This window comes from Puma concolor, chromosome C2, assembly GCF_028749965.1.
Source record: "Puma concolor isolate L17-30 chromosome C2, mPumCon1.1.hap2, whole genome shotgun sequence".
NCBI lineage: Eukaryota > Metazoa > Chordata > Mammalia > Carnivora > Felidae > Puma > Puma concolor.
This window is the reverse complement of record NC_141675.1, coordinates 64,330,172-64,356,075: the sequence shown is the minus strand read 5'-3', so window position 1 is coordinate 64,356,075 and position 25,904 is coordinate 64,330,172. Positions and strand designations below refer to the sequence as shown.

Below are 25,904 nucleotides of genomic sequence, written 5' to 3'. Positions count from 1 at the left end.
GGCTCGAACTCGCGGACCGCGAGATCGTGACCTGGCTGAAGTCGGATGTTTAACCGACTGAGCCACCCAGGCGCCCCTAATAATTTGTCTTAAAGAGCCACATTTCTACCAGAAGATGGCATGTCTTCCCTGCATGAACAATATCAATGCATGCCAAATTGTGTGACTTACAACTCGGAAAAAAAACATCTTGGTGTGGAGAGATACATAGTATCGTGGGTGGTAATAACCAGCTTACCGGAAAACAGAATAATGCAGAGTTAGGTGTGTGGACCATGAGGTATGTGTGAGTTCCAATCCAGGCTCCAGCACCTATAAGCTGTGAGATCTAGGTTGTTATCTAACCTCTCTAGACCTTCCATTCACATGTGTAAAATGATGACATAATTGTGTCTACCTCATGGTGAATTTAGTGAGTTCTTAAGAAGTAAGATATTCAGAGCATTTCTTGTTTTACAGAGTACTCTCTAATGTCAGGTTAAGGGTGTTGAAGGAGGAAGTTTATCATGTTAGAAGAAAAATATTTAAATACGTTATCTTGCTGGTCAGTAAATGTTCACTGAAAATTGCTCTCATTGTCGCCACACTCATTTCACTGACTTCTTAGCAATCCCGAGTAAATCACTTAATTTTTGCCGAGCACCCTGGTTCAGCCCTACATATGTCTGTAAATGGGAAATTTGGAAAAGCTTCTGAAAGTATGCTGGAGATAACTATGATGGCCTCTTTGTCCTCCCTAAGATTTGATTGTCCCTTCCACTGAATGAGGTACTAGCTGATCTACTCTTTCTTCTAATCCTGTTGCTCTAATGTTGGTTCGATGCTTAGATTCCTCATCTTGTAGCTGTGAAATCCCAGGGACCTGCCTTGACCGCCTCCCAGTCAGTGCATGAGCAGCCCACGAAGGGCCTCTCTGGGTTTCAGGAGGCTCTGAACGTGACCTCTCACCGTGTTGAGATGCCACGCCAGAACTCGGATCCCACCTCTGAAAACCCTCCTCTCCCCACCCGCATTGAGAAGTTTGACCGAAGCTCTTGGTTACGACAGGAAGAAGACATTCCACCAAAGGTAACAGTGTGGCCTGCTTTTATCATCATTACTGTCATGGTCATCATTGTTTTTTATTGGTATTATTACCTCTATTCCAGACCTTTTATGGTAATGAGGAGCATGAGAATGTCAAAGCACGGCCCATGTCTGTTTTCATCCCTCCTCATTCCCAAGCTAAGACTTGGATTATCATTTATCACTTCTGACCTTCATTTCCCAAGAAATGGAGGCTCATATAGATTGAGTGACCTGGAAACATCTATCCTGTATCCAGAATTAGAACTCTCAATCTCAAGCATTCCAAACTATTATTTTACTATCCATATTAAGAAATAGAATAATAAGGGCACTTGGTTGACTCAATCAGTAGAGCAGGCAACCCTTAATCTCAGAGTCATGAGTTCAAGTCCCACATTGGGTATATAGCTTTCTTTAAAAAGGAGAAATAGAAAAATGGATATTTTCACTGGTGACTGAATCTACATCTAGACTAATTGAAAACTTGCAGATAAAAAATAGAAAATTGATTTATTCCTACTTTTAATAAGAACACAAAGTGAAATCAGATTGCAGGTGTTCAGAAGATAGTATTGCTCTTAAAATTGGCTGTTTAAGGCAAGTTCCTTCTAGCCCGGGTCATAATTTAATTCCTGAGGATAAAACTGTAGGGTGAAATGACTAGCCATCCACCGGACAGAATAACCCTGGGATTGGTTTCTTTTGTTTTTACCTAAACCAGTTGTTACTCATTCCAAAAGTTGTTATGTAATGTGGTCATGTATCTCACTACAGACATCCTGGAAATATTTCAAAATACTGGAGAAATGTTTGCATTAGATTTTTCCTGGTCCAAGATTCCCCTTTCTTTTGAACTTAGCATAGGATCTATGACAAATGGAATGTCCCACAATTTCCAAAGATCAGTGCCATTGTTGATTCCAGGAAGAAATAATACTTTTTACCTAATGATCTTCAAATATGCTTCCTCATCTTCTTCTCAAAAGGATATTATAACAGGATTTCCATTGTTTTGGAAATGAAAATAGCTGATCATGGCTTTTGTGTTGGTGCTCTCTTTTTGCGGAAGCCGAGATGCCATCAGAAAAGGTTAGTTAGGGAGCAAAGTCCAATATGGAAAATAGGACAGGCAGAGAAGTGTCACGAGAGCCAGAAAAACTGAAAATGGAAGTGAGTGGTCCACTCTCTGAAAGCATGTAGGCATACATTTATAACTCTGGGAGAAAATTTTACATCTATACAAAGGTTTTAGTTTTAATAATTTGTTAGATTCTTTCTTCTCTACAACTATTTAAGTTTACAAAAAGAAGAAGGAATATTTAATTTGAGCGGGTGGAAACTCTGATTTGGCCATTCTGCTTCACTTCACTGACTAATCTTCCTAGGTCTTTGTCTTAAAATGCATCATAATAACCAACAAAATTTATATTAATCTTAAATATCACTTAATGTGGTAACCAATAATGTTATAACAAAGCACATTTTTAAAATATCTAGTGCAAGACACAAATCACTTTAGGGGCACCTGGGTGGCTCAGTCGGTTAGGCATCCGACATTGGCTCAGGTCATGATCTTGCAGTTCGTGAGTTCAAGCCCCGTGTCGGGCTCTGTGCTGACAGCTCGGAGTCGGGAGCCTGCTTTGGGTCCTGTGTCTCCCTCTCTCTCTGCCTTATCCCCATTCACACTCTGTCTTTCTGTCTCTAGAAAATAAATAAAAACATTAAAAAAAAAAAAAAAAACCACAAACCCACTTTAAAAGAGCCCCAAGAAGTGAATGAAACGGAAGTACCTGACAAATGTTTAACCCAATTAGCTATCACGGGATATCTACATTTTCATTTCCTGCTCACTTTCATACAGTATTATTCTCCTCCCTCATGTTGGGCCCCTTTAGTACACTTACAATATTTGATTTCATTAAAAATGTTTAATGAAATGAGACATAGATAAATTCCACCTTAGGCCTCGTCAGATAAGCTAATAATGATACATGTTCCTACTCTGTGTCTGATGATACACACATAGTCTTTTTGAAGACCCTGCCAGTATTTTCAATATTAATCCTGTTTTGTGTTACATTTGCAAATTGACCTTCCAAAGCACAGTGTCTAGGGGTTTGTTTCTAATTAGTGATTGCAAGTTGATTAGGAAATTGAAACATATAGAATCTATTGAAGTAGTTTCTCTGAGCTCAGCAACATGTGGCTTATGTCCCAAGTTCTAGCCTGATACCCTAGTTTCTCCCCAGATGTCATCATTTCCTTGCCTGTTTATCAGTTGTGACGTAGCTCAGCTTCTCTGGATGACTCTCATCTGATGAAATTTCCAATGATCAGCTGAGTTGATGGTACCCCCAAAGAAATATCTGATATTCACCACTCTTACACAAGCAAAGGAGGTCGGTTATTTTAGCCCAGTGAATCAAAATAATTAGCTTGGTCTCCTTTTTAATTTGTTTTTATAGTTACCATACTCCTTTGTGATGGCTGAATGTGCCTCAGCCAGTGTCTTTTGTCTGATTGTGTTTAGGGAGTTAAATATTTCTTTGAAAAATGAACACTATTGCTTGCCTGTTTCTGTAACTCCTGGTAAATTTTAGAAAAGGGTTAGGCTGCTTTTCAGGTAGGAGCCTATGGGAGCTATTTTATGGAAAATATTTCTGAATTCTGGTTTTCTTTCAGGTGCCTCAAAGAACAACTTCTATATCCCCAGCATTAGCCAGAAAGAATTCTCCTGGAAATGGTAGTGCTCTGGGACCCAGACTGGGATCTCAACCCATCAGAGCAAGGTAAGGGAAGGAAGATGGTTAAGGTAGAGGAAAAAACCCCACCTGCCACTGTCATTATTGCTTTCCTAAAAATTGGTTTTGTCCTTGTTTCACTTCAGATGCATGTTGACTGGGCACTTGGACTGTAAGCTTCTGTGGGGCTGGAAGATACACCTTTTATTTCTTCAGTCACCTTTCACAGAAATCAGTGCAGAGTGAGGGCTCATGAATAAATGAGTGAGTGAGGCATCCCAGAAGCCAACCAAGTGTACCTCATTTTTAAAATTTGAGAGTAAAATTGCAAATATAAGTCTGGTTGGAATACCCCAAACCATTACTTAAGAGGCCATTTCATGAAGTCAGCAGAACAAGACAGCCTGGTTTGAGGTGATTTTTAGCATCAGGTCAAGAAATGTACCCTCGGAGCCATTAAGACATTACAAAGTAATTGCCAAAGAAATGTATTAGTGGCCAGCTGCAGAGCTCCCTAGCTTGACAAATTACAAAAGAACTATTTCTTAGCAAAAAATCACCTCTTTGGCATTATGGAGGGTCACTGAGATACAATTATGTTTCCACCGCTACTCTGTGCTCTCCTAGAATTTTCCATCAACAGTGGATATTCCTACAGTGAGGAAACTGCATTCACCTACCGGTTGGTGTAGAGGTCTCAAGAGAATCTGGAAAGGAAGCAATATCTGTACTGTATCTGAGCTGATTCTATGCCGTTTGCTTCTCCAGTTTGTCGAGCTTCCCTCAGATTTTTCATGATGAATACACCACTTTTTAGGATCAACTGAAATAGCAAATGGTTTCTACTGAGACTATAAAAAGGATGAGCTTGGGCAGGCCGTTATGTTCTTCTTCACTGTGTTCACGAGAGAAGGACTCTCCCTAGCTAGTGAGAACGAGAGACTGGAAATGAAAGTTATGATTATTTGTACGTATCTTTAATATAGGGAATGCTTTTGATCGTGAAGCTTTAATATTCCTCTTCACATGAAGAGCTTTAGAAAGAGGTCAGTCCAAAAATAAGATGGAACTGTACTAAGAACAGTAATCCCTTCAGGGCGAAGAAGTTAGCCCATTCTGAGTGGGATTGCCAATAGCAGGAAGCTCTGAATGAGCCATTTTTTTCCCAGTGACTTGTCAGCTCCAGCCTGAGCTGGCGTTGCTAAGCAGCGCTGAGGAAGACCAGAGTGTACTGTGACCAGGAGCCAAAGGAGCATCAGCCCTGGGATTACGGGCGTGAACTTTGTCAGTCCCCTCTTCGAGCAGCAATAAGCCCCCAATTATCCGTGCTTCTTGGTCCCTTGGACCCTGCCCTCGAGGCTCTGGTCATGGGATCAGTTGCTTAGAATTTTAGCGGCTGTAGATCAAGCGTCATTTCAACTAAAATCTTTTTCCTTTCTATCAACCAAAAAGAAAGAGAACTATCATTATATAATCAAATAAAAAGCAGCTCTTTGTTCCCTCTGAAGTGTTATTTTAATGACACTAGGGCCTAAGATAGTTGGCTTTTGATGGTCAGTGGCTTGTAAAACATGAGCTTTTCCCTCGGAACCACTTAAATTTGTACTTTGTCCAAAGAATGCAAACTTTGTGCGACAGCTAACATTTTTCTGCTTACAGAGAAGGGAGGGAGGGAGGGAGCTAAGAGGTAATAATTATTTACCTACAATGAAAATCAGGCACTGGGGGGGAGGGGGTGGAGAATCCCCATCTCTGCCAACTAGAGTAATCCTCCCGGACCCCCTACTTCTTGCTATCACCAAATGACCAACACTTAAGATGTGAATCAGACTTTGCCAGTCTAGATTGGATTGCATTTTTTAAAGCTTCAGGATTTGGTTTATTCACTCTTTGGTTATTTACTGTTTATTACTTCAGGATTTTGGTTTATTGGTTTCGGTTGCCTTTGCTTCATAAGAAAACATCCTAAAAGTTTGTTGTCTGAAATAGGAACAATTTATTATTTCTTGCGATTCTCTGGGTTGGCTAATAAGTTTTTTGGCTGGTCTCACTTGGGCTACTTATGCAGCTGCCCTGAGCTGATGGGTCAGCTGTACCTTCATGTGGACTTTCATCCTGGTCTTCTTTACTGTTTGGCAATCTCAGGACAGCCTCCCGAGAGGGAGGGCCCCAGTACAGGAGCACTTTTCAAGCCTTTGCTTGCGTCATCTTTGTTGATGTCCCATTGGCAACCACAAGTCATGTGGGCAAGCCCTGAGTCAGTGCGCTAAAGAAAATACACAGGGCACGGACGATGGGAGATGTGATTGGCTGGGGGCATTACTGTAAAACAGACTCTCCTATCTTATATTGGTCTTAATGAAGTTCTCATAGTTCTTTTTGTACCACTCTTCAGGCAACTGGCCATCCACGAAGCCATGACAAAGGGTTGCTTTTAAAGACTTCATCCTTTACCATGTTTATGAACTATACTTCTTGTTGTTGGTCAGTATTCCTTTTTATCCTCCCGGCCCTTCTCCTTAAATTGATCCTCAAGGGAAAGTAGAAAATTAACAAAGTAAGAATGGATCCCAAGAAAAATCACACATCTAATAAAGGACAAATTCACGATGTTTTGTTGTTATTATTTTCATTTGCTAAATTCAGCAAATGTATACTGAGGACCTGCTGTGTTCAGGGCTGCATGGGACCTTGGGAGTCAGTGACTCAACCAAGACCACCTGAGTCTAGGGCCCATGGGTCAGAGGATATACCATACCTGCTACCCTTTGGAGCTATAGGCATTACTAGGGGCAAAATTCTATTTCTTGCCTTGCTTTCTTCCTTTGCTTTGAGGTAAATATGTGAATTATAGGAAGAAGGCAGAGGCTCCCTTCTTTTGTAGCAAATGTAGGGACCACAAATTTAAGACAATAATGTCTGGACATGGAAGGAACCTGAGTCCCCAAGTCCCCACCTGAGGAAGAACCACCAAGGAGACCAGTTTGATCTGTGTATATTGTGATATGAGTGAGAAATAAGCCACTTTTGCGCTAAGCCAGCAGGAAAAAGGAAGACTAGAAAGTAGAGCCTAATGGTTAAAGAGCTCAGTTTTTGCTTCCTGAATTTAAGTACTAATGAACTCCAAGCAAGATATTGTATATTCAGTAACTGCAGAATGTATGCTAATTTCTGAGAATGTAGGAAACAGTATGTGTAAGTCAGTAAGCTACTTGGCACCCTGAATGGAAGATTCTGGAGGTGAGTTAAAATGGGAGATGCAAGCGTGCCTCCAACGTGAGGAAAAAGCAGAGCTTTACTATTTTCAAAAGCCTTCCTTCTCCCAGAAAAAAACTCCCTATTATGTCACTTCCCCTATCTACACACACTACACCAAATCAAAAAGAGCCCTGTAAAGAACATGTCTTAGAATCGTTGTGTGTGTCAAGGAATACAGCTGTGCTGACATTAGCTGGTCAGGAAAGTGTTACTGGGCAACCCCCTTGCATCCCTGCCTTCTGATTGGTTTGGGTTTTTTTATTTATTTCTTTATTTAAGAAACACATCTGGAACATCTTTATTTGTGAGGCACTCTTCAGTGTGCATCTCAAATAGTAACTAATTTAAACCATTTAACAGGCGCCTGGGTGGCTCAGTTGGTTAAGTGTCTGACTCTTGATTTCAGCTCAGGTCATGATCTTGCCATTCCTGAGATCGAGCTCTGCATCTGGTGCACTGACAGCACGGAGCCGGCTTGGGATTTTCTCTCTCTCTCCCTCTCTCTCTCTCTCTCTCTCTCTCTCTCTCTCTCTGCCCCTCTCCTGCTCGTGCGTGTGCATGCTCTCACTCTCAAAATAAATAAACTTTAAACCATATAGCAACTCTGTGAGGTAGTGGCTATAATCACCTCTATTTTATAGAAGGAAAACTGAGACAAACACAAGTTAACTAAATTGTTTAAGGTGACAAGATTATTAAGTGATAGAGCCACCATTTGAACCATTGTCCACAACCATTCTGTGGCACCAAAGTCCACACTCTTAAGTACCATGCCATGCTTACCTGTTTTGCAATAAACACGGCTGGTGTTGCTGCATCGTGTTCCCAAAGGAAAGAGGGTTCTTGATTTGTTCATTTTGCCTCCATTTTGCCTCCGTTTTTCCCACCATGTAATTGAGTGAGAATGTTAATAGCTCCTCTTAATCCTGTGGTTATTGATTCTCATCTTGTGGTATTGACTACCTTTTAGTGGTTGTTGTCCCATAGAACCTATTTATAGCCCCCAAACCGTCCTACTCAAGCTGGTACTGATATCATTAGGTGCTTTTGACAGTTTCCACCCCATCACCATAACCCCACACACCTGTTCCTGCCCTTCTGTCTCATGCATATGCAGATCTGTGCGCGGTTCCTACCTGCTGTGTGGGCTCCCAGATGCCTTATGGTGTCAGAGTGATTAGTTGAGTTTAAATCAAGATTTGGTTTGTTCATTTTTTAAAATACCGTTTTAAAAAATTCCAGGTACCTTAATATTTAACTTTGATTCATGTGTTCTTCTAAAGCAAATTAAAATTTTATCAAACAAGTACATTCAGAATATGAAAAGATTTAAAGTAAGCCAGAAGCACCGAGTCAAAACCCAATGACTAAATGCTTAATTTAAAAAAATAATTCTCTGTCCCATCCCAAACCTCTCTTCCTATGGCTCATTTGTTCTCATTGGCTGTGTCATCACAGAACAAAGTAAAGTGAATTTTGGCAGTCAGCCAGTTAATTACAGACTTGGCCCAAGTATTTGGGCCAAGAAATCACTTTGTAATCCTAATTTTCTGTTTTGACTTTTTATATGATTCAAGTAAATGAAATAATTGCCACATCTTCACTTTACTGTGTGTTTTACAGGCCCGTGGCATTGTCTGTGGGATGGCAAATGTCTGAACCAAAAGTTAGCATTTGAAGAAGTATATATGAATGTTTTCAAGTTTTTACACATTTGGATCTGAGTAGTTTCAGTTGATATGTGAACAAGAGAGATCTATTATTTCATAGAATTCTTCTGAAATTCCCTCTAAAAGCATTTATCTCAGACTTCTTGGCCCCAAGGCCAGACCAGATTACTATACAATAAGGAAAAGAAAAATATGAATGGTATGACATTTTATCAAAATACTTACATTTTCTGGGGCACCTGGGTGGCTCAGTTGATTATGTGTCTGACTCTTGAATTTCAGCTCAGGTCATGATCTCACAGTTCATGAGTTTGAGCCCCTCATCAGGCTCTGTGCTCACAGTGCGGAGCTTGCTTGAGATTCTCCCTCCTCCTCTCCCTCTGCCCCTCCTCTCTCTCTCTCTCTCTCTCAAAAATAAATTAGAATGTTTTTAAAATTTTTTTAATAAAATTTTTTTAAATACTTATATTTTCCAAAAAAAAAAAAAAATAACATAGAAAAAGCATTTTGAAGTTTCCCCTATTTCTATGTGTGTTTGTATAGACACTAAATACTTCTTTCAGTCTCCAGCAGCAAAAATAGCAACCTATTAAGATCAGCACCCATGCTGGTTCGCTCCAGTAAGAAGGGCCTGTGCTAATGAGGCCCAGGTCACGGATTTAATACCCATGGGATTCAATTAATTTCATGCCAAAAGAGGCTCTGAGCTCCATCCGAGACACATGCACTTGCCAGCTGCTTCTGCCAATGACCAGGCCCCTCTCTGACAGCCTGGGCCCAGGCCTTATATCATCAATATGGCAGCAGCCTCCCACCTGGTCAGCCTGCATGTCTCCTCCCCAGTCATCCATAAGCCTGCACACAGGGGAGACCTGTGTGCTCTACCAAGCTTTACAGGCACTGCTGCATAAAGCATCCATTTCTTCGGATGACCCACTCTTCCAGTCTATCCTAACACAGACTTAGTACTCCATCAGGGTGGGTGTCCTCTCTACACCAGCTAGCCCCAGAAAAATCACAGCCCCTGCGTCTTCACTCAGGCGCTCCCCCAGACTTCCTGCTTATTCCTCAAAGTCCCAGTCAAGTCCTGTCTCCTTCTTGACACCACCTCAACGACCCCAGGCTGCATTCATCGTTCCCCAAACTCCGACAATACTTACGGGCTCTTTCACACATAGCATGCAGAGATTTGCCTTCTTCACTGTTGTCTCCGCTGCCTGTTTCTCACGTCTAGAATTCTGCTGCATCTCACACCTGTGACCTGTGCTGTCCTCCATCCCTCATACTGGTCCAACCAGTCTCACAAAGCAGCTGTTTCACAGAACGGTATTGGTTAAATTACCAAAGGAGTGCTGTGTTCAAGCAAGTAGCTGGATCCTGCTACCACACCACAGTCACCAGAGAAAAATATCTCAGAGCTCACAGCCACCCTTCTCACAATAACTGTTTTTATTTTTAAATACAAAGAACACTACATTACCATTCTACAAAACGAAAGCAACTACCAAGAAGCCTTAGCATGTCCATTACCTTTAATCAGTGATACAGTTGGCTAGCAATGCAATTTTTAGAAAAAAGAAAAAAAAAACTTTGGACTTTATTAATTATGTATAAATAATTCCTGACCATCACTGTTTAATCAAACAAGACCAGGGGAAATAATTTATTATTGGGAATAAAAGGAGATAAGATTGTTTCTTTAAGGAAAATTCAAAAGGTAGGATACTGCATAAGTATTATACATTTATCATTTTAGGTATTCTCCAAATCAGGGCTAGTTCCAGTATGGATCCAAATCTATTTTAGCCAATTAAGTGCTAGAAGTTTTCACAAAAATAATTACTATGCAAAGGAGTCCTATAAAAATATTGAGAATTTAAACATTTTCCTTAAATTTGATAATCACTTCTGCTTCAGTCGATCATACTGTTGGGTTGACTTAGCAACTCCTTTACCATAAAACCTTAAGATAACTATTGTCATAAATTCTATATTTATGTGATAAAAATTACTAAGTTATGAGGACATATTTATTTTCACATATGTTTTCCAGAGCCACCAGCCATGTCTTACAATAACCCAATATTTAAAACATTTTCTCACTTGATCAAATGTTTTTGGAAGATACATCACCAAAAGCAAAGTTCTTAAGTTTTCAAAACAGAAATTATTTGGTCCAGTTGCTGCTATAATGATGTCATTCTGTGGCCAGATTTTTGGTACACTAAAATGCAAGTTTCTCAAGGGAAGAGACCATATTATTTCCATTTTTATACATGAAACATGGGACACCCCACACAGTTTAGTGTGCACTTGACAGTCTTGAAATGAGGGGAGCAAAATGAAGACTTAAAATTGCATTTTAACATGAATTATTGCATTAAAATCATAGTCTGTGATCACACTAAGGTGTGCAGTTCTGTTTGGAGAACTGAAGACATTGGAAACATGTAGGGGCCCTCGGCAGGTGGATGGCAGTGGATTTGAGCTTTGAGTTGCAGGTTTCACTAAATTATCCATGCACTAATTTAGGCCCAGAATTATATAAATGAAAAGACCTCTAAGGTATAAATTAAAAAGGAAGAGCTTTGTGGAAACTTTGAGGATGCTGCTTATTTTTATAACAAAATCATAGAAACCTCAGCAGCTGTTTCCCACCACTCTCTTAGGACAGCTTCTATGATCACCAAAAGTGGCTTACGTGGCTCTGTCCATGCTCCCATGCTGCCCTGTGCTCACTGCAGGCGAAGCATGGAGGAAATTGGCTGTGTGCGTCCGGCTAAACCGGCAGATGACAAGACTGTGTCTTGTTCATTACCATATCTCAAATGCCTGACCCAGTGCTTGGTATAGACCAACTGAGTGAGCAAATAAATACCACTATTTTGGGGGCAGTTTACATATAAAGGTGAATAATAATAAGATTTTATAAAAGTATTTATTCTTGAATTAGCGCCCAATAATTATTTTAAAACACACCTCCTTTTGATAATAGCCAAAGTATATAAAGACTTCCTGAAAGAAATTTAAAATGCAAATATACCACTAACTACGTAAGCAGAGAACTTGATTAAGCAATTCACAGAAGAATTATAAATGTCAAATGAATGTGAATAAGAATTATTCTACCTCAAGAGTAATGTTTTAAAACAACATTACAACAACAAGATAGATTTTTTTTTTTTACAAAGTAGCAAACTGCTCATCCTAAAGCGTGGTAAGAATTCAGTAAGATGGTCCGTTTCATACACTTCAACAAAAACCAGTAATAACATTACACACCCACATACAAACTCATATGCAACACACTCATCCCTGTTCATATCCTTCCACCCAACAATCCCAGTTCCAGGAAAGAGATGTGACTGGGATGTGCAGGTGCCTGGAGATACTTATTTCAATGTCATGTGTCACGGCAATGTATTGGAAGTAGCTTAATATCCAGCAGTAGAGGAATAGTTAAACTAATTCTTCCATATACTGGTTTATTATGCAGCGATTATTATTTTTGTAAGCATAAGAAGCTGCTCCCAAAGCAGTGCTAAGGGAGGGTGGAAAAAAGCTGCAAAACCGAACATACAGCATGCTTCTGTATATACAAAAGTCTAGAAGATACTCTACCAAATAGTAAAATATAGTTGGATGTCTCTTGGGTCAGAGATTGAATGTGTTGCTTCCTTCTTTTATCTTTTAATATTTTTCAAGGTTTTTTGTTTTTTTGTTTTTTTGTTTTTTTTACAATGAACACAGGAATAAGGGTTTCAAAGAAAGCCTCCTTTGACGAGCACCATTTCAGAGCTAATACTTTAGTGTAATGATCCAGGAGCTGGGTCAAGAGTTCATCTCATCCAGCAGTATCTGGCTGGGAGCTCCACAGAGGACGACATGACTGTCATTTCCGTTGACCCCTTCTGTGCAGTGTCACACATGTGCTCTCTTTGCTCCTTTGCACCGGGGGTGGGACTGGACTGTACTGTGTCTGTGGATGGCAAGGTGTCCAGGGTGTAGTCACCGTGTTCTGCCTTCCACACAGCAATCCTGACCTCCGGAGAACGGAGCCTGTCTTGGAGAGCCCCTTGCAGAGGACCAGCAGCGGCAGTTCCTCCAGCTCCAGCACCCCCAGCTCCCAGCCCAGCTCCCAAGGAGGCTCTCAGCCTGGATCGCAAGCGGGGTCCAGCGAGCGAACCAGAGTTCGAGGTAAACCTTCCCCCACCTTTCCCAACAACATTGCCTGGAGGAGAGAGCCGGGGGGCATGGAATCCATTTACTTCCTGACTTTTGTGATTCCTGCTCCTGGCATGGCCACCGCTGTGTGATGCCACAGAGTCCTGACTTCCCGGAGCCTCAGTCTCCTTAGATGAGTGAACCGCCATCCCCAGTCATATACATGTGTGACGTCACAGTGTGGACTAAATCTTTTCTAATTGCAGATCACGTTGTTTTCCGGGATGATCATAGACTATTGGTCTTATTTGAAAATATAATTACTTTTGAGTCACCTGAATTCCCATTTCCATTTGTTGTCTGTTTAGAGTTTCATGTACCCCCAAGTATCCTCTTCCCATTATGCCAGTCTTCCCTTTGTGTGTGAATATATTTCATGATACTAAGGATCTCTCAAAGTGGGATTCGGTAAAGACTAACGTAGAACACATACACATTTTAAAGAAGAAATAAACTCTTTGACTTAGAAAGTATATTTCACTCTTCTAGTTATTCCTACCAAAGAGGGATAAAAAATGAGCCTCTCTGACCGTTTATTCAAGTCATTTATCACTGTTTAGTTTTCATTAATGAGGAAGCTTGTGAAAAACATTAGCATGTCCAGCTAATTACACATGACAACACATTGCTTCTAGCTAATCAAAATTTACTCTTTCTGAATAACCTTCAGAAGATAATTTTGCTTCCAAGTAATAAACACCAGAACTTTTTTAAGTGCAATTTGATAAATATTAACAAATTACTGTGCTCTGAGAAAAACCACCAGCCCTTTTTCTTAGCTTCTTCATTTGCCACAATCATAGGTTGCCACATATTAGCTTTTTAAGGTTTTAAATAAGTAGAGTCACTCTATTTCCATTTTGGAAAGGTTGAAATCTGGCGTGCAGTGCTCATTTCTCTGGACCGGGATATGGCTGCCTCCATATGCATTCTTCAGACCTCAGTGGTGCAGCACATATCTATGTGTACTTCTGTTGCTTTACTTCAAATATAAATTTACTTAATTGAGAAAAGTGCCATTCATTTATCTTTTTTCTATTCACAAGCATCTTAATATCCTTAGAGAAAACTAAAGAAAACTAAAGTTATGCGTATCATTGTAATTCTCTGATCCGGTTTGGGTTTAATTCTTATCTTCTTTCCTTTGGCCCCTAGTTCCTCTGGGTTGAAAACACTGTTGTATCCCTGATGTGTTTCTGCCCATGAAAGACCACTTTACAGTAAAAGAATCTCTCTGATGCCAGATTGTTTTTTCTGTACCTATAAAAAAATCTGAGAGATACTCTTCACTCCGTAGCTGTTGGTGGACCTCCCCCATCCTCCATTCTGGGGCTCTTCCCCTTTGTCACCAATACTCTCCTTCCTGTCCCCACCTCATTCTTTCTTCCTTAAAGGACACAGACAACCCCTGCCCCCCATTTAAAAACCATTCCATCACATAAAATAGGTTTTTATTTTTTCCCACAACACTCCCTCAAAATAACCTACTCTGATGGGTAAGTGGTACAAGAAGAAACCAACCATAGAATTGCTAACACAGAAGCTGGTCTAGTGTACTACCGAGAATAGGACTTGGGTAAGCCAGACAGAATACCAACTCTGCCCATAATTTCAGCATGACCTTAGACTAGTATGCCATCTCTCTAAGTCTGTTTTGAACAGTGAAATGGGAAAAGAGGGCCATACATTGGGTTGCAGCAAGAATTCGATGAGACAGTTGACATAGAAGGCTTTTAGCATTAAGCCTGACACACATTTAGCACTCAGTAAATGGTGGTGGTGCTGGTACGTGCTAGTTTTTCTTACTATTATTAGTGACTTCAGGTTACAAGCCTAAGTGCGTTTGCCTGAATACTAACAATTTTTTCATGGATGTGTTTGAGGATTTGCCTAAATGAATGATGTATCCCGAGTAATCCCGAAGGATGACTCACCACAGACTCACCACATTATTTTTCTTGATCCCTGTCTTTCTACCTAGCCAACAGTAAGTCGGAAGGATCACCTGTGCTCCCCCATGAGCCTTCCAAGGTGAAGCCAGAAGAATCCAGGGACATTACCCGACCTAGTCGACCAGCTGTGAGTGCTTTTGAACTCTTTTAAATTACCAGAAAAGCCACAGGACACAGTAGTTGGGGATACACCCATGACTATGAAACAAAACTTAATGAGATTAAGAAGAAGAATGGATGCTAGAAGTATCCAGAAGAAAGTAATACCTGATTAGGAAAGAACTGGACAGATCTCAGATTGCCTATCTGCCATTAGGCTTTCTGCCAATCATTAGCACTACTTTAGAGAATAAAAAAGGCGGGAAATAACTCCTATCATAACATAATTTCTACTCAGCAGCTTTGGCAAAAAGATGTTCAAGCTAGCAGTTGAAGGGATGTGGGCACTTTCTTTGGGTTTCTGTTGTCTACTCTGCCCTCTCCCCATATTATTTTCCATATGAATTAATGTAATTTATGCTGTTTTTCATGCCTTTAGGACTCTATTTTTCTGGACCAAAACATGATAAGCGTGGTTTGACCATGGGCCTGACAACTTGAAATCTAGCTTCACTGCTATGACATGACAGACCCCAGATAGTTTTAGCAACAGAAATAAGAGCATGGAGGCTGATATTTGAAAGTTGGAAATTAACTTGGGATGAGTTATTATCCATCCACATACTTTACTTAAAATTTCTGAGAACCTTTTCTATGAAATGAATGCGAAGGCTTTTTGGTTTACTCTGGTTTTTACATATTTAAGTAAGGAAGCATAGTGAGAGTAATAATGAAGGGAATTTGCCCCATTTGGGGTTGACGCCCTTTCTGCTATTGCATTTATCAGTTGTGTACTAACAATTCCCATTTTGTGTCTAACCTGCTCTCTTTCTTCTGGCTTTTCCCCCTCCTGTGGATTCTTCTGGATTGGGTTCCTCCTTTTTCAGAGCTATAAGAAAGCTATAGATGAGGTTAGTATTACCTTTTCTTGGTCATACTGTCACAAGATGTAAATATACAGGTGATTTCCTGATGTTGACATTCAGAAAAGTGGCCTGTTGGATCACAGATTTAAAGCTCACTCCTCTGGAGTGGTCTGCTGGAAGGCAAGCCCCTTCAATGGCAGCCAGCCTGAGGCCCTCAGACACTCGGGTAAAGCTCCAGAGACCTTCCTTCGAAGCCAAAATGTCACTTTTCCAATGTTCCAATCTAGCTAAAGATAAACATTAGTGCTTTGTTATTGGCAGTTTTTCATTCCAGCATCTTCCAATAGCAACGCCCGAGCTCTTAACCTGTGCTCACCAGCCTCGCGAGGGGATGGCGGTTTTACTAACAGAGAAAGAGACATCATTCTAAAGCACTCCAAATTTATAATGTGTGATTTGTGAACAAGGAGTTACTGGGTATTGTTAGATTAATTTTGTGGGACATTAACTACAGCATCGGCAGCAACATCAACTTTAGTTAATGAATCCTGGCGAGTTAAGTGACTTTATTTCCTTATCTGCGGAGACATTTTTCCATTAGAAAAATATATGGCTTTGTCAATCTTAGGTAGCTTGCTAAGAAGGATGACTGCCTTCCTGCTGTTTGTCAGACCTGCATGAATACAGCACAGTGGAGTTGTGCTGTTGTTTGTTTTCAGAGACAGGCCTTGCAAAGAGTCCTGAGTGCATGGAATCTGAAGACTACTATTATGGCTTTAAGGCTGTAGCTCTGCTGAGCACTATTTTTGTGAAACGACATGGAAAAAGCGCTGGCTTTGGAATCAGCAAGCTGCATTCAAATTCTAGCTCCCCCGAGTAAATAACTGGCCAGGACCAGTTTCCTAACCTCTCTGGGCCACAGTTTCTTCATGTGTAAGATGGGGATGAAGGCACCTGCTCTGCCTCGGTCGTAAGATTGATTAGGATCACTCAAGATCACGTGTGCGAGACCATTTTGAGAAAGCCAAGAGGCAGTCCTCATGCTAGTTTGAGCCCGCGGCATGGCGCCATTTTGGCAGGTGGGAGAAGCCGGATCCTATGCTTCTGACCTTTACCAAAGAGCCTCTCTTTTTCAGAATTAGGACTGCCTTACCATTCAGAGTGGTTTAGAATGTTATTTCTTAGGTAAAAGATTACTGCTCATAAAAGAATGAGACTCTATGTGTCTACAGTGTGTGGACGGCATTTATAAGAGAGCAAAATGAGGAACGTTTTTCATTGCTTTGTACCACAGCCCTGAACTTTCCCTCATCATAGTCAGAAGGACAGCAATTATTACACCTTTTATCAGTTTTTTCCCACATGGTTGAAGACAGAAAGCGATATTCTGGTGCTATGGCTGCCAGAAAAAGGGTTGTGTGTGTGCACAACTCAAGGGAAATCTCACAAGATTTCAGCTTGAAGGTGGTTGTCGTGAGGAAAATGGATTTCATCTGGTTAACCCAGGATATTTTAGGCTTTTTAAAAATTGCTTTATTTATTTTGCTTTACTCTCATACCCTGGACACAGATGAGAGATAGCAACAGAAGTATAAGTAATTGAGGTGATGTAAGTGGCACACCAAAATCTCGGACCATGTGTGATTGGAAAATATCCTCCAGGTGATTCTGTTAACCCTATGCCTTGAATATCACTGATCCAAACCACTAAAAATACAGGATTACTTGGTTCTGCCTAACTCAGTAGTTCTCCCCCAGGGACGATTCCACCTCTCCTTTTCCTTCCATCCCCTTCTTTCCCCTTAGGAGATATTTGGCAAAGTTTGGGGTGGTTTTGTTCATCACAACTTGGAAGTGGGGGGCAGTGCTACTGGTAGCTTGTGGGTAGAGCAGAAAGATGCTGTTATATATCCTACCATGCCAAGAGAGCCACCCGGAGTAGAGAAGGATCTGGCCCCAAACATCAATAGTGCCACAGCTGAGAAACCTTGAATTAAACTTTTCTCCCATCTTCAGTCACAGGGTTCAATATGGCTTCCTTCCATTGTGACTGATTTGCCATTTAGATAACCCAGGATTGAAATGAGAAGTTTCAAAACTCTTGGAAAACATGTTGCTTATTATTGTTAATTTAACAGTTTGATTTTTCATGAAAATCAGTCTCAAGGAGTGTCCATTAATTTAGCATTCCTTTCTAATGGGATATAAGATTGTGCAATATAGTCTGTGATTATTTAATACAATCATTGAAAATATTCTTTTCACTCTAGCAGTTAAACATATGACATGAAGATTGATACATAAGCAAATACTGGCTTTAGCACTATATTTTTGTTATTGTGTAAGAATCTGAAAAATCCCATCGCACACCCATAGACAGGACAAAACTTGAACAGTAGCTAGTGATCTAAAAGCTTTTTTTCTCAGATGAGGATGCTGGAGTTAAGTAACTTCCCCAATGTCACTTCTTAAGATTTCCTAAAAAGGAGATAAATTATTTTCATATGTAAAAAAAAAGACCAGCCTAAAAACTTTTAACCTTTATTTTAATAATTCAAAAAATTGAACTAAAGTTTGAATAAACTACATTGTTTCTAAAAAGAGACCCAAAAGAGCACCTTTTGAGGTAAAGTCTACATAATTGTCAGATTAAATAAGAGTTTTTTTAATGAAAAAATATGGATCAAGTTAATTCTAAAAAGTGTTACATCAAACAAGCCTTTGGGTAAGAGTCTCCTATCTTCACATTTACTCCATAGTCAAAAAAATCTTACCATTTTGCCGTATTTCTTTTTTAGGTGTGCATTTCTCAAATATTTCCATACTAAATAGCACTTTTTTTTCTCTTTTTTGAAATTTTTTTTAGCTTCAGGCTTGAGACAGCCAAGCAATAAATTACCACAAAAACTCATTATATGGAGAAAATTGGTATTGTCAGAAAATAAAATGTATGAAAATGGATCTGAACCCAATGGTGTCAATTTTAGATTGTGTCTATTTTCTATAACTTTGCTATTGTAAATTTTTCCAGAGTGGATGGATAAGGAACAAAACTGCAGCTAAGCATGTAGACTATTGGCAATGGAAGATTAATTTTCTTTGACTGGGGTATTACCTTCGAGTTACTCATTATTGTTACCTCGGGAGTCTCATATACGTCTCACCGCCCAAGCTGTTACCAAGTAAACTTAAAAGGAATTTGCAATTGCTTCCAGTGTTTCAAGAAAGATAACTTTTAATAATGAAGAAACAAAAAAAATTCTAATTAAAAGTGAAGTTGTAAAGCAGGTCAGAACTTTAAACTTTTCCTAGATACAGTGTTTAGAAAAATTTAGGTCATTTTTACAAATGAGAGTTTCTTTAATTCAATGGGCTTTGGACAAGCTAAATATTTCTAAATAGTTTTGACTTTTTAAAAATCTCTTTTATCTTGTCATGAAATGTCAAAGATAAGGAAAATGAATCCACGGGGAAAACGTATTATAAATTTAAATAAATCATAGCTAATATTATTATATTTTACTCAGAATTATTGACATTAGAAATAAATTATTTTAAACCATATTCTCTCTTTAAATTATAATAAAATGCTTTTTTTAATGATAAGTAACATTTTAAATGCCTTATATTCTTTGATGAGACCTAACTTGCTCCTAAAATATAGAAGACAAAATAGAAAATAAATTTTGTTACTATTTTACTGGTTTGGAAGATTGTAATACCTTTTCTGTTCATAGCTTTAACAAATATCCAAACTATATTTCCCACTGTGCTCAAGTATTGCATTACCCTTCACTTTCTTCTCAATTGATAAAGGTAAACATTGGCAATGTCAAGAGGAAATGAGGAGTATAAGCTGAAATCTGAATATTGGCTTTTCCTGTTTTGGCCCATTGCCAAAGAAACAAGTAGATTTGCATAAAATTCTGTCTATGTGGTAATTTTCTTCTTTAATGGTATACGTTATATTTAAACACCTTTGAGTCTTTTTAATAGAATTCTATTTTCACTTTCACAGATGGGGTAAATATATCCACTGAGATTGAGGCCATGCGTGTGTGCATGTGTGTAAAAGCCCAGCAAGCATGTTTGGGTGGAAAATGCACAATTTGAATTTTCAGAAACTACCCTTTTCCAAGTGCTTCAATTCAAGTGACTTCAGAACAAATTTAAAAGTCGTGCTTTCCTTTGACTTTATTATGAAATGAGAAAGAAATGACCCTGGACCTTCACTTGACCTTCCTAAATTCTACACCAAGTAAAACACCTGAAGCATTTAACCAACATAGTAATGCCTAATATACAGGTGACAGTAAAGAAACATGATGATTTGTTATCTCCTCAAAATAAAATTATATTTATAATTTAACGATACACATTTATCTCAGTTTTTCTTCTGACCAATTAGGATAGATTATCAGGGATCATTTAGATCATCTACATTGCTCTAATCTTACATCAGGTGAATTGGACAAATACATTTCTGAATTGAAATAAAGAGAGAATATGGCCATAAGAAAACTGTGGGATTTAGTATCTTTCAATGAGTTTCTTTCTCCCTAATCCCCTGTCTCTCACTGAATGCTCTGATTCCCACATGGGTCACTAATATAGGGAGAAATGGTAAGACTGATATCAAATTGCTTTTTCCTCATTTGCATGCTACGTGCCATGGGCAGTTTAACCCATGCAAATTAGAGCGGCCATGCTTTTGCAGAACTGCTTCCCTCTGCATTGCTCTGAAAGCATGTGAAATAAAAGGTAGTCAGAGATTCAGCACACTGCCTGCAATGTGCCTGGTGATTAAATACCACATCATCACATCCATAAGGCTAAAGATTGCATCATACTCATGGAAAACTGAAAAACGATCTCTTCTCTTTTGGTGTTTGCACATGCACTTTGGTATTCCTCATAAGGGTTTCTGCCAGGTGACTGTAATTTTAAACAAAAGAAAATGAAACACCTATCGTTCTGGAAGAGAATTTCCCTGGTTTTTTTTTTTTTCCTTTCTCTTTTTTCTTTTCGATTTTGTTGTTGTTGTTCCTCTTGATTAATTCAGCTCCGTGGCTATAAATTTCAGTGGCACTAGGCTTTGGGGTGGGCCATTATTTGATGTGGTGCCTCGGCTCTCCAGGGAATGATGACCCACCAAATGAGCCATTGTAGTAGCTGGAACCTTGGGAATTGCTCTGTTCTGTGACTGATGCTAGATTTTGGTACAGTAGCAATCAAAGAGGGGAGAGGCCATGACCGTGGCTTGGGCAGGAGACCCAAAATACTGGGGAACAATTGCTAATCCCCTGTGTTTTCCCATATACTCTGAGGGTGACCGACTTCACCTTCCCAAAATAAAATGAGAACCCAATGTTTGTATATATGTGTATACACACAACGCACACACACATATATACACGCGTATATTCAGAACTGAGCCGTCTCAGTCTAGCAATTGGTTTTGAGCAAAGTCTAAATTTATTTCATCTTTCTTTTCTAGTTTCTCTGTGCTACAAACATCGTTTTCTGAGTTCCATGCAGCAACTATGTTTGTAACCGTTCTATATAGAGCTTTCTTTTCTTGTTGCTTAAGCTGGAGCACTGACTTGCTGAGAGATGTGACTTTGTTGTATCTACAATTCCTACATGCTGAACAAACTTTTCTTTTGTAGGATCTGACGGCATTAGCCAAAGAATTAAGAGAACTCCGGATTGAAGAAACAAACCGCCCGCTGAAGAAGGTGACTGATTACTCCTCCTCTAGCGAGGAGTCGGAAAGTAGTGATGAAGAGGAGGAAGATGGAGAGAGCGAGGCCCATGACGGGACAGTGGCTGTCAGTGACATACCCAGACTGATGTAAGAGGGCTGATTTTCCAATGTCGGCCGGGGAGGGCTAGGTCTCCAAAATGAAAGGACAAGAAATAGGAATTAAATATAGGATCATTTATGGGTCTCTGGCAGGATCAACTGACTTTTGGGATTGGAGTGTTTATTAGAGCATAGTTCTGTGAGTACCTCTCTCCACAGACACGGTCACTTAGAATAACACATAGTGGCATTTGTACCTGCATATGCTTTATCTAGGTACGTTCATTGGACTGACTCTCTCTTTGGTGACACTTTCTTGGTTCTTTCATCTCCAGGGAAAATGATGACAACCAGACCGTTGGCACTTGCCTGTCCCCCTTAGAACTGAAAGAGTGGAGGGGTGCCTGGGTGGCTCAGTCTGTTAAGTGGCTGACTTCAGCTCAGGTCATGATCTCATAGTTCGAGGGTTTGAGTCCCACGTCGGGCTCTGTGCTGACAGCTCAGAGCCTGGAGTCTGCTTCCCATTCTGTGTCTCCCTCTCTCTCTGCCCTTACCCTGCTCGTGCTCTGCTTCTCTCTCTCTCTCTCTCTCTCTCTCTCTTTCTCTCAAAAGTAAATAAACATTTAAAAAATTATAAAAAAAGGGGCGCCTGGGTGGCGCAGTCGGTTAAGCGTCCGACTTCAGCCAGGTCACGATCTCGCGGTCCGTGAGTTCGAGCCCCGCGTCAGGCTCTGGGCTGATGGCTCGGAGCCTGGAGCCTGTTTCCGATTCTGTCTCCCTCTCTCTCTGCCCCTCCCCCGTTCATGCTCTGTCTCTCTCTGTCCCAAAAATAAATAAAAAACGTTGAAAAAAAAAATTAAAAAAAAAAATTATAAAAAATGAGAAGAACTGAAAGCATGGAATTATGGGCAATGACGTTTAGGAGTTAAAATTTAACAGCATAGACATGTGTTCCTTCCTCACCATCACCTCGACAAGAGGAGGAATGAGGAACACAAACGTATGTGGCAGTGTGGGTTAGCATCCCAGCAAAAGAATCAGGGGTCAAATAATCCTGCAGAGAACCTTCTGAGTGTCTGATTTAAATATATCCCTGTAGTGATTTTCTTCTTCTTCGCTGTCTCTCTCATGTGATCCTTTACTCTGTGGCCTGTGACTTTGCCACATACATCTGTCCATTTCTTTGCAGTCTTCTTTTGGCTATTTATACCTGTATGCATGCCTACCTATATCTCCCTTATTATTAATAGCCTTTACGTCTTTTCTTTGGTTAAGTGAAGGAAAGGCTCACTTTTCTTTTTCTCATTGGATAGGGTCCTATGAGAGAATTCCTCTTGCCCTGTTGCTTCTCCAGTTTAAGCAAACGGATTCATGCAGTCACACTCACATACATTTCTTGCTTTCTCCCCCGAATAAACACAAGGTGCTGTCACTCTGACTTGGTATAAATCTAACAGAGTGGGACGCTGATTATTCCAACTTCACTCTTCATTCACCTCCATTTCTTTAGCCCACCTACTAGTATTGGCCATCACACCACACTCGCTCCCTGTAGATAAGATGCCATTTCGGGCCACCGGTTACTGTCCTGTCCAGCAGAGATTGGAGAGACAGGGCTGGCCAGTCTGTAGGGAACGTCATCCATTGATTAACAATCATTATATACAAGCAATTCTGAGAGGCAAATCCAATTATCACAGCTGAAAATTTGTACTTGTTGGGTTACTGTTGATTACACAGTTATTGACAACCATAAATATGCTAAAATATGACATTTGCAACAAATTGCATTAAATTGCTTTTTTAACAGCAAATAAAATTGTTCTAGAGGCGAAATCACTATTCTAAAACATTTTTGAAAAATATGCTGGTCCTTTCAGTTTTTGTCTTGACTCAGCATTGGTTAATTCTTCTAACAGATGTTTTGAATTCTCTTTAAACACTGAGCTTACAACAACCAGGATGAGGGTGGATTATGTATTTAAAATATTGATAAAATTTCCACTCTGTGTTACACACCCTACTGAGGGCTTTGAAACATTCAGCAAGTGCAGATGCAAATTCTGCCTTCTAAAAGTTTGTAGGCTAGTTGGAGAGAAACAAAATTATATATGGAAACTTCAGATTAATATAAATATTTGGAAGAATGACCAAAGACAGCCTTGGAGGAGATGTTCAGTCACGTTTGGTTTTTAAGCCCTGTCATATTTTGCAAGGCTATTGACAGTGTTCAACCTGCTACCACTAATGGCACATCCATTTCTTCCCTCACTGCAGAAATACCCACCTTTCTAGAATTGCTTGAATAGGCCATGATGCACTTCCTCTCTGCTGTCTGGCACTCTCCTGTCCCTTTGAAATCACCTACTCGCAGCCCAGCCTGCACAGATAGAGCCTGTATCTTCCGCTGTGTGGCCGCTGGATCTTGAGTGTATCCCTGCAGTTTCGGGTAGTGCTTGAAACAGGCTATTTATTACATGGTCTCCCTCTCTGGGTTGTGAGATCCCTGAGGGTGAAGATTGTGTCTCATTCATCTCTCTACTCTTAACACCTTGCACGATGTCTGGAATAGAGGTGGTCTTCACTGGCTTTGATTTATATTCAGTTGCACTGAACTGAAATTGCAAGTCCTGGCTTCATAGAGTTTATAGCCCAATCCAGAAGAAAGACATGTTCACAAATAACTGTTGTCAAGACAGAAGAGAACATGGGGTAATATGGGAATCGCAGGCAGGAGGAAATTGAAGTAAAGGCATAGAAGGTTGACTCTGGTAGGAATTTAGGGTGTGCTGGGCAGGGTTGGGGGGTGGTCTGGACTAGTGAAACCAGACCAACAAGTATGTGCTTCACCATGTGGCCATTGGGAACTGGTAAGAAGGCCTCTTGAGCTGGGAAATGATATGATCAGTGCTATGTTTGAGAGAAATCATTTCAGCAAAATGATTTGTAAAAAGAACAGGCTAGACACTGGTAAAGCAATTCAGAGGATCTATTGCTATCATCAAGAAATAATAAATAGGCTATCATTGAATGTTTATAATGGAGACAAAAGTTGGCATGGCTCTTGAAGAATTGGTAAATTTTAGACAGATTGAAGTGCACATTCAAAGAAGAACATTTAAAAATATTTATTTGTATATGAGCTACAATCAGAGACAAGGCAGGATATACGTGTGTGGGTGTGTCTATATGTGTTTATTCCAGTTTGGTAAATATATGCATTTTCGTGAATATAAAATATAAGCAGTCTGTTGTGCTATAGCATGATAGTTGTATACTTCACACTATTAAAAATTTTCATTATAAAACAATTGTGTCTTTTGGAATAGGGTATTTCAGAGTTAGAATACTTCTTATGTACATTCTTGTAAGTTTTATTTTCTGTTAAGATTTATCTTGTTAAGATAAGCCTTTACATTCTGTGCTATATATTTTTAGAGCCATATATATACACCTATATATCTGGGATTGCAACACAGTTCACTGCCATGAAATGTATACAAAAGAGCTTCTCAGAAATGGAGTCCAGCCATTCAGACAAGCAGCTGTAGATCCTAGTGTTCAAAACAACAACTGTTTTCTATGTACAGTGCTGGTTTCATATTTATAGTAGAAGATCGCACCTATTAAGAGTGCACATAATTAAGATTATTTCTCTAACTAACCAACTGCACTATTTCCCGATGCCTCATGCATAGAAAAGTAATGGGTGGAGGGAAATAGACTAAAATTATAAAAGTGATTATCACAGGATTATACAATTGTGAGTGGGTTTTATTTTATGTAGACCCCCAGTTTTATGATGAGCATGTACTATTTTTATAGTCAGGAAAAAATAAGAGCTGTATAGAACAGGAAGAAGGGAAGGAAAGGTATGTTAAGTGAATTTGCATCAGCTCGAGCAAGCTGAAAAAACACCCTTTTGTATCAGCACCTTCCCTCAAGTACGTGCACCTGCTTCAGAACAGTACATGTGAGGCAGTCTTAACCGTTATGACTACCTGCTGCTAGAATAGTCCCTGAGCTGTGTACAGTCTTGTAAAATGCAGTCTGGACAATGAAAGCCACATGCCGTGTGTTTTCTTCATTCTGTTTTCACTGGAAAGCCGAGCTTCTGACCCCATTGCCCTGCCAGGCTGTTGTAATGCTCCCCTTCCTCGCCTGTGGTCCTCTCTGCCTTTCCATCCATTTTTCAAGCTCTGGTCTTATTAGTGTTGCAG

The 25,904-nt window shown here is 39.9% G+C and overlaps 1 protein-coding gene across 8 annotated transcripts in view; it reads left to right on the top strand.

The window, feature by feature from the left end:
* The window catches only part of TNIK (TRAF2 and NCK interacting kinase), a 405,908-nt gene that overhangs the window by 340,296 nt on the left and 39,708 nt on the right, over window positions 1–25,904 (top strand). For 4 of the 8 annotated variants that reach the window (XM_086674709.1, XM_086674712.1, XM_086674711.1 and 1 more), the window contains 6 exons: window positions 829–1,068; window positions 3,751–3,857; window positions 12,771–12,934; window positions 14,943–15,040; window positions 15,900–15,923; window positions 21,548–21,732. In XM_086674709.1, the coding sequence (XP_086530835.1) occupies window positions 829–1,068; window positions 3,751–3,857; window positions 12,771–12,934; window positions 14,943–15,040; window positions 15,900–15,923; window positions 21,548–21,732 (818 nt within the window). The remainder of the gene's footprint in view (window positions 1–828; window positions 1,069–3,750; window positions 3,858–12,770; window positions 12,935–14,942; window positions 15,041–15,899; window positions 15,924–21,547; window positions 21,733–25,904) is intronic. The other 4 variants (XM_086674710.1, XM_086674715.1, XM_086674713.1 and 1 more) reach the window with 2 other exon arrangements.